Raw genomic sequence first — 9,202 nt, 5'->3', positions numbered from 1 at the left:
TGTAGAGTTAAATGCAGTTGCAGTGCCGGACTCATTCCCCTTGCCCCATATGGAGGATTGTGTGGATAGAATTGGTTTAGCAACCTTTATCACCAAGCTTGATTTACTAAAAGGGCATCGGCAGGTCCCCCCTACACCGCGATCATCTCAAATATCTGCATTTGTCACTCCCGACCACTTCCCACAGTATACAGTAATAGCCTTAGGGATGCAAAATGAGCCAGCAACCTTTCAGAAGCTCATGAATACTGTAGTTGGTGCAATGTGTACCGAGATGATGGGGTTGTGTAATCCTCTTGCTGGCCAGAGCATATGGCTGTTTTAGCAACAGATTTTGATAGTCAAAAAATCTCTCATTAAATCTTGCCAAGTGTGAATTTGGAAAGGCTTCGGCCACGCACCTTGGTAAGCAGGTTGGCCCTTGGAAGTTCCACCACTAGACTTAAGTTTTGTAGATTCCTGGGTATGTTGGGTTATTATCGTTGTTTTTGTCGCAAACCGTTTTGCAGTCCAAACAGACCCTATATATGGACTACTGAACGCCAATCTGCTTCCGACTGTGCAAAGGCACGTCTTTGCAGTGCCCTGGTGTTGGCTGCACCTGATTTCTCCCAGCCCTTCAAGATTAACGGGGATACAAGTGTGTAAGGAGCTGGACCAGTGCTGCTCCAAAACGATGCAGAGGACCTCAGCCACCTGGTTTGCTACATCTCAACGAAGTACAAACAGCATCAGCTTGGGTATTCCACCATGGAGAAGGAGACACTGGCCATGCTCCTTGCCTTACAGCACTTTGAGGTGTATGTGGGGTCCAGTACGGTGCCAGTCATGGTGTACATCGACCACAACCCATGGGTGTTCCTCAACCGAATGTATAAACACAACCAAAGACTAGTGTGGTTGGCTCTGTTGGCCCAAGGGTTCAACCTCGCAATGCCCCATAAGAAGGGGTTCACAACATCATGGAGTAAATAGGGGTGACTTACATTATTTTGGCCTAGGGGAAGCCAAGGTGAAAATAATAACCAAAAGACCCCCTGACTTTTAGACAAAACCCTCATTCTAGGCTTGAACAAAAATACACTTCTAAACTACCTCTCTGGACAAACACAGACAAATCCGAACTCTGCTTTAACCCTAAATCGGTACTGGTTCACATCTTCCCATGCATTACACCGTGTATGGGATTATTGTGTTATAGCTTTTAAGTTGTGAAATATAAAATATTGCACCATGAATACAAAGCGTTGGCATTACTTGTTAATGCTATCCACTCAATTTAAAATTTTACAAAAGTTGCAAGAATATTATTCGCAAACAAAAATATATCTTGTTTGTGTATTTAAGCAGGACCCATAAATAGATCACAGGACTTTTATGCGAAATTGTGTAGGCCCTACTTATTTCAAATAAAATAGATTCCAAAGTTGTATGCATGATCACTGTATTACCTAGTATTGTATCATGGTCCGAAATTAAATCTAATATATTTTCACATGGATTAACACGAGGTGTAGTGACCATTTCCAGGGTTGCAGTGGAATTTGTAAATACTTTGTTTGACAAAGTCCTATTATCCCCCCATCTGCTGATGCATAATCCATCTACTTTGTAATGAATGAGGTGGATCTAGTTTGAATTATTTGAACATACAATGTGTTCATTAGCGTGCTGAAACGAATCAATCATTCAATAACACTCTGCAGAAGCAGCATGAACACAGAACTGTCTGGTTGGACTGTGTTCCCAGTGTACCATCTGTCACCTTCAGAAGACACACATCAATAGTGATGAGGCCCCACTATTACTCCATTTAACTCTGAACTAATAGCAGTGGGAAACCACAATGTAACATATTTGTTATCAGTCCGGTGATTATACTTCCGTAACTCATTTTTATTTAAAGACATGAAGTACAGCTGGCAGGTGCAAAGATATTATGGTACAATCTCTTGTCCTTTTTTTTCTCCAAAAACATGCATAGAACATGAGCATACAAATGATACATGGAATGCAAAAAAATATATGTATCTCAAGGCTGTGTGTGTGTATGTGTGTGGTGTGCGTGTTTTTGTTTTTTGATATTGTTTTTTCATTGCTAGGTGTGTGGTTATCCAGGGGCATTTCAAAGTCAATGCATTACATCAGAAAAACAGAACAAAAAGATTTTCACTCTTGTCACTGCATTTGAATTAGAAGCTCTTGCCATTCGTTGGTCAGGTAAGTCACTTCAGAGCACATGGTTGCCCATCATCCAGGAATACAGCATTTACAAATGAGACAGCACAGTGTGAGCAGGAACGCCACATTTCCAGCCCACCTATTCAATTCAGTGTTGTTTCTCATCTTTTTCACAATATTCAAATCTACAGAAATATACAGCAATATGCCAAACTTAAAAAATTGCAGCGAAGCTCATTGTGCCAAACCTGCCTTGTGATACAGATTTTTACATGCCATTGCAGGATTGATAAAACTGCTATAATGAGCTTTGTTCAGGGCAAATAGTCTAATAGAGTCTAGTCTCAGTTCTTAAATATGGATAATATTATCATTTTGCTTTATTATCCATGATGTGTTGAGATAAACCCTGCCCTCTTGACATCCAACTGCCTCTAAAGATCAACAAATATTAGCTGTTCTCATCCTACACATGACGGGATATTGTTTATAAAGGGCCAACTTTTACCACCTGGTGCGAGCCATTTTAGAAACTGCCTCGCCCTCCAAGTCACAGGCCAGATTTTGAAACGGATGTAATGGCTATTTACCATCACACCTGGTCGTAAAAGATGGGCCCTTCAAAGCAATTGTTCACATTTTTCAATGAAATTCAAGAAGGCTGGCTTTATGCTACCCTTTAATCTTATAGCTGTATCATCGATACACTACAATAACCTCCTCTATTTACACTTGACTCACCACCTGGATACAATTAATACCCCCTCCTTCTCCTCAATACTATTGTAAATTGAATCCGCATCAGGACACAGGCACAGTGATTTTGTAATTCTAAGTCCAGCATAATGTTAATTTACATTTCGGACATTTTAATGGATATGTCAAATCAACTTTTGGCATTCTGTCATTGTCTCTATACAACTGCACTCCAAAGCATTCCATGTCAGTGATCCACTTTCCGCCTTCCCAAGAGTCAAATATGTGCAAATTCTTAACAGCATAGCATTTGCAATAAGAGGCAAAGCTTTGCCGTTATCGTACAATTCTGTAGTCAGTTCGTTGGCATGGTTAAGTTAAGGGAACACAGCCTCCTCGGTGTGCATGTTGCTATGCAGAGGAGAAAGAGTTGTGGGACACCGGTTGAGTCGTGGCAGCCAAGTTCTGGGGTCCTGTGGTCGCTACGGAGACCGGAGGGGATCCGGTCTGCACCTGGGAGTGGAGCTGGGCTATCTGCTCCGGGCTGGCCAGGGTCTTCAGAAGGGTGTTTTCTTGTTCAAGTTGTGTGTTGCGGTCGATCAGGTCCTTTATCTGCTCTTTGAGCACTTCCACCTCCTCTCGTACTGCAAACATCAGATGGCTCTTGACCAGGTCCTGAGGGAGAGACATGAACCAGAGCAGGTACATTTGAGGCTTTGTTTTTGGTTGATCATCACCACAAATGTAGAAATTAGACATAACTTATAATGCTTGAGGAGGGATTCCTCCCTCCGTCCAGTTCCACTTCTGGCATACATTTGACTCAACATGGCCCTCTGAGTATTCGGGATGATAATAATTGGACACTGTTAGACCACCTCTTTTGCTTGTTGCAAGGATATGAAAAATGCTTTTGTGGTAGTGCAAGGCAGTCCCCTACTCTTCAAAGATTTGCTATGGCTGGATAAACTGGGCAGACTAGTAGGTATAGAAATTGCTACTATACACCTGTGTGACTTTCCTTATACGGACAACCTATGACCCGTTGCCTTGTCCCGTAACCTCCAACAGTGGGTCGGCAAGGAAGAGAGCTGCTCCCATTTGCAACACTTGTCAGGCTGCTAGGCCGTGCTGTCTCAAGGGCATTACAGGTGGCTGCACAACCAGGGACTCAAACATTGGTCAGGCTTATCCTGGAAAAATGTGTGATGAGCCAAAATCAAACATTGATGATGATTAATAACATAAACTATTAATAAATAAAACCCATTTCATGTATGTATGTATGTATGTATGTATGTATGCATGTATGTATGTATGTATGCATAAATAAAAAAACACAATGGGGTACAATGAATCAATCAAGATTGTTTGAGCACAGTGACACTTGACAATAAAACAAACCAGATTTTAGCTGAATGAATTAGCCCCAAATCCAAGGTTAAAAAAGCAGCCAAGTTATGAATGGTCGCCTATAAACTCCAGACGCATTCAAATAATGCATATTGTCAAATACTTACTTCCAGTATTTTAGACGGTTAAGATTGTCGCAGGAGTAGTAGTAGGAAAATGTTACTTGGAATCTATCAGTAATCGGCCGTTGCTTGTCTGACAATCATTGGATTATTATTGGCATCATTAACATTCATTAATTCTTATCACTATTAACACTGAAGTATTGATAAGACAAGTTAGAAACTCACCATAGCTTGCTCAATCTTGTTGTCAATGGCCACGACACTGGCTCCAGACAAACTGAAATCATATACACAAAATGTCAGGCCTAGTAACTGTTTTTTTTTTTTGCGATAGGCCTGTAAACAAAATTACATGCATCACGCTGAGTCCAACCAATATACGTCATATCAACGTCTGAGTTTATGACCGGAACATGTTGAATTTAATTGGGAAAGGCTTTTGGCCAAGCTTCACTTTGATAATACTAGTAGAAGCTTTATGACTACATGTCTATGGAGAGCAGCAGATATACTGCATGAGGCAATGATGAGCAAGGCAGGTTCTAATGATGGTCATTTTGGCCTTCCAACAGAGGGGCAGCGCACATTTGGGCTGACAACAGCAAGTCCTCACTCTATACAGATTGACTCACTGACACCAAGAGGGACATGTCAAATGCACGCACATCCACACACTGTTAGAATGGCCTAGATACACTACATCAGCATTTCAGCAGTCTCCCGTCTCATAGACTTGGACACAGTTGGATGTATAAACACAAAGTCAGCTAGTATTTGGATAAGGTTTGAAGGGACATGGTTTAAGTCTGATCTTTTGTGCGATAATTACAAGCAGGGTGACTGGAGGCATGGTTTACTTGACTTAACTGTAATAAAACTTGAAATAAAAATGTAAAATTTGTATATAATTCAGTGAAAATATAACGGGCCAATGTGTCAACGACGTGTATTTCCATTTCACAATACATAATTGCAAGCACCATTCACTAACAGATGTTTTTACAACTTTTCCCAAACTAAAATTGTATTCATAGAACTGGCAAATATTTATCAATGTACTGATGCTCCTACTTAGTCCCCAAATTTCTTGCTGCTTTAATAAAATATCACTTTTAAATCAATAGCAGAGATATATTCATAGCGATGAGGCATATTTTATCGAAGCACTGGTAGATGTGCTAATTGGATCACATTCAAAATGTTCAATGCCAAATATGCTTCAAGACACAAAATATGTGTGCCAGTCTGACGATCAGATATAAACATTACACAAAGAGTAAAATTAGATTATTACACTATGAGTGTATGCTTATTTATGTTCATTAAAAAAAGCATTAAGTCTACCAATAAATTATTAGAGAATGAAAAAGCATCTCACCCATCTTCTCCATCTATGGCCTTGAGAAAAACAGTTGAAGTTAAGGCACTGGAGTCGCCCGCCTGCCCGAAAGCAGCGCTGGCTGGAGAGCTAGCTTCAGCTAGCTTTGGTAGCCCCAACAGAGCTGACTGGTGCTGAAGGAGAAGGCGCTGAGCATCCTCCAACTGGGTGGTTGTGAATGTGGGCAAACTGGCATACAGGGCCCTCCCACTGTTCACACCATTGTGCATTTGGGACATGGACAGAGGATAATTCTTAAGGTTAGCAGGAGATGGCACTTGACTTGCACTGGGAAGAAGGGTTAAAAGGCCTTGCGTTGTGAGCGGCTGTTGCTGTTGGCGATCGAGCATAATAGGGTTGCTTGTGCCTTGCTGGTCGGGCCCACCTACCCCCATCTGAGGGACAACAGAAAAGGTGTTGACTTGGAGGGAGGTGGTCTGCTGGAGCCGCATCTGAGCCGGCATAGATATCATAGGCTGCTCATGTTGACCTCCAACCATATTTCCATTACCAGGACCAGAAGGATTTGGCGCTAAAGGTTGAGAATCGGCAGGCTGAGGGATACTTTGGTGCGACTGACCATACTGGGCAGTAACAGAAGGTGGCTGATGAACCTTCAATGGGCCTTTATTGGAGCCCGGGGATTGGTTGGCTACTGCCTGCGCATAGGAGAGCTGCTGCTGGGACACTGCAAAGATAGGATTCCCTGTTGGGTTCTGGACCCCTGTCATGGAGACCGACTGGAGGATACCAGTCTGAGCAGAAGGGGGACCGGTGGTCTGGATGAGATCCTTGTGAATTAGAGTCTCGGTTTGGGACACTCCCATGTTTAAGCCATTGAAAAGGGACGTCTGGAAGCCCTGAAGAGAAGTTACATAGTCCTGGGAATGCTGAACCCTGCCAACTTTTCCACCGCCGACAGTGTCAGTGTAACAGTTTTGCGTACTGACCGTGCTACTTACAGTACAGCTACTCCCGATTGTGCTCTCTCTTCCTACACCGCTATTAAAGCACTCAGAATAATTTTGCTGCACGCTCTCCCCTGCTCGCATTCCCAGGGCCGTCACATCAGGAGTGGAAAAGGAAGGAGCAGAAGCCGGGGCATCTTTGTCGTGGTAGTCGGCGCATGTCCAGCGGCCCTTTTTGAATGGCTCCGAGCTAGAGTCCAGCTTCACCACCCGGAAGCGAGAGCTCGCGGTGGTCGTTGTAGGGGCAGATGTGGGTAAAGGCTGTTGTTGGGTTAAAGATACAGAGGCGACAGTCACAACCGTCACGGCAGCACTAGACTGAGTTATACTTCCTCCCAGGTTCCCATTTGGTAATCCGATAACTGCATTAGCATTCTCAAATGTGGTTGATATGATAGTAGAGTTCATAGTTTGGTCTTGCTGGATTGTTTCATTTATATTGGCCCCAATGGCCACTCTGCCTGTGACACCTTCAATATTGCTAATATTGCCACTCCCACTTTTATTATCCCTCACAAAGACATTGGGCGAAGGCACATTCACATATCCAGCATTGCTGCTCTGGTGATTAATTACACCAGTAGTGGTTCCGGTCACAGAACTGTGCATTCTAGCAACAGAAGCTGAGGTCACATCTCCTCCAGAAGAAATGTTTCCACTTGAAGTATTTTCCAGGATAACCCCAATGTTAGAAGATGGTGAGGCCGAAGGGGACGGAGATTGAGGAGGATGACGAAGTGTCACATGATGATGTAGATAGTGGTGATGCATAGTCCCATTAACTATGGTTCCAGATTGGTTCATGAGGTGGAGATGGGAGAGCTGGTTGGGAGAGATGGCTCCAGGACTCTCGGCCTCATGGAAGTTATTCAGCGTTTCCTCAGATGAACTCCGCTCAGCTCCAGCTAGGTCATTTGCCCGAGAGAGAGAAACATCAAGGATTTCTGATGAAGACATGTCCTCAGTGTGCGATTCATCCAGATCATCATAGCTCTCGGTGTCCTCTGCAATACTGTTGTTAGTGCCAACGGATACCTGGGCTGAAGTAACACTAGTAATCTGGAAGCCACTCTTCTTTTTCATCTGAGCGCCTGCTGACTGGGATGATAGGGAGTGCAAGCTCAGGTTGTGAGGAGGTTGCTGTGAAGCTTGGGAAGACAATACTGATGAAGATTGAGTCAACAGACATTCATCGACCGGAATTTGGACGTTATTGACAACAGTGTTTGGTGGTGTTGACAACAATGCGCCACCGTCACTGCCCGTGTTGCTCACACTTGCAGGATATATCCTTTGATGTGCCATATTTCCATTGCTGGAGACTCCTGCAGAATCCGGATGATGCATTGTAAAATAATCCTGTAGGTAGTGGCTCTTTGACAGTTCTTTAGAATAGTGAACTCGGTTAACCCCGCCGTTTTTAAGATGTCGTTATATTCAACAGCTACAACTAAAACTCAATAAAGCACATACGATGGCTCACACAATAATATCTCCCATACGGAGGCTCATTCCTCGAATGGTCAAAGCCATTCCCCCCGTTGACGGACAGTCGGGAATCCTAGTAGCCACTGGCTAGTGGTCTAACGTCAGCTGACAGTCTCGCCACCCAGCGGTGGGGTGCGTAAGCTAGCAACTTTCGATTGTTTGCTTGAACCTTGACTACACCGAAATAACGTCAATCATTCAAGAAACCGAAGCATCCGAGGCTAAATCAATGCATGTATAGGTCATATTAATCTGAAGGAAAGGTAAAAGCTGCTAGCATGATGCCACATCCTCCATTCCCGGTTAGTGAAACACAGAACCAGGCTGGTAGCTTTAGCTATCGCCTTGTCAAATGATAACAAAAAAGAAGAGAAGTAACCCGTTATCCGGCACAGGGCTGGGCGGTGTCGCGTAGTTCGTTTCTCCTGGAAATAGCCTAATCCGTTCAATGCAGAGTAGGTTTACAACAATATTTGCTGTATCACCCCTCCAACGTGGTAGAGTGTCACAACGCCTTCAAGCATCGGTCCTGCTGACTGGCTTTTGCTTTGCTCGTTTCTGGTGCGAGACTTTTTTTTTGTCAGCGCGAGACCGAGTGGGAGGAGGGCTTGCTTCGTAATAGGGCGACTGCGCATGACCGGTGCAGTGCAGCCCAGACATAAAGCAGTCTGGGGGCCAAACGGGTTGAATCCATACACAGTATACACCAAACTAAATAAAGGGACATAGGGGCCACGCAATAGCTGTACATTTATTCATAAACGAACTTTTATTATTTTGATTATAAAAAAGTAAAAGGCAGTAGAAAATAGATAAGGCTAAATTGGCAATTCCTCTTATTAGTAGTAGGCTAGGCCTATTCTTATCCCCAATTATTTGAGCTGCAACAGGCAACAGCAATCAACCATTAATATTCTCGCCCGTTTCGTCCCCTCCCCCCCTTCTGTATTTAGGTGTGCCCCTTGTAGCAAACTCGATTAGAGCCAGAACGAGAGGTAATTTCCATCAGCACA

General features: G+C 43.5%; 2 protein-coding genes across 2 annotated transcripts in view; both read right to left on the bottom strand.

Moving 5' to 3' along the window:
* Nucleotides 1–9,202, bottom strand: part of esd (esterase D/formylglutathione hydrolase) — a 55,443-nt gene that overhangs the window by 14,265 nt on the left and 31,976 nt on the right. The window lies entirely within an intron of this gene.
* Nucleotides 1,876–8,824, bottom strand: LOC132448355 (TSC22 domain family protein 1-like). The gene is made up of 3 exons (XM_060039549.1): nt 5,734–8,824; nt 4,581–4,632; nt 1,876–3,552 (listed from the first exon to the last, which is right to left on the bottom strand). Exons 1-3 carry the CDS (start codon nt 8,046–8,048, stop codon nt 3,289–3,291), a joined length of 2,631 nt encoding a protein of 876 aa, XP_059895532.1. The 5' UTR covers nt 8,049–8,824; the 3' UTR covers nt 1,876–3,288.

The sequence above is a fragment of the Gadus macrocephalus genome, chromosome 20 (assembly GCF_031168955.1).
Source record: "Gadus macrocephalus chromosome 20, ASM3116895v1".
In the NCBI taxonomy this organism is placed as follows: Eukaryota; Metazoa; Chordata; class Actinopteri; order Gadiformes; family Gadidae; genus Gadus; species Gadus macrocephalus.
The sequence above is the reverse complement of the archived record's forward strand: the minus strand, read 5'-3'. Positions and strand labels throughout refer to the sequence as shown.

Bases quoted from the DNA above. Each gene is read 5' to 3' on its own strand.
- LOC132448355 (XM_060039549.1), bottom strand. From the start codon at position 8,048: ATGCATCATCCGGATTCTGCAGGAGTCTCCAGCAATGGAAATATGGCA. The intron at 4,633-5,733 runs GTGAGATGCTTT...ATATGATTTCAG, and splicing joins GCCATAGATGGAGAAGATGG to TTTGTCTGGAGCCAGTGTCG. The intron at 3,553-4,580 runs GTGAGTTTCTAA...TCTCTCCCTCAG, and splicing joins ACAAGATTGAGCAAGCTATG to GACCTGGTCAAGAGCCATCT.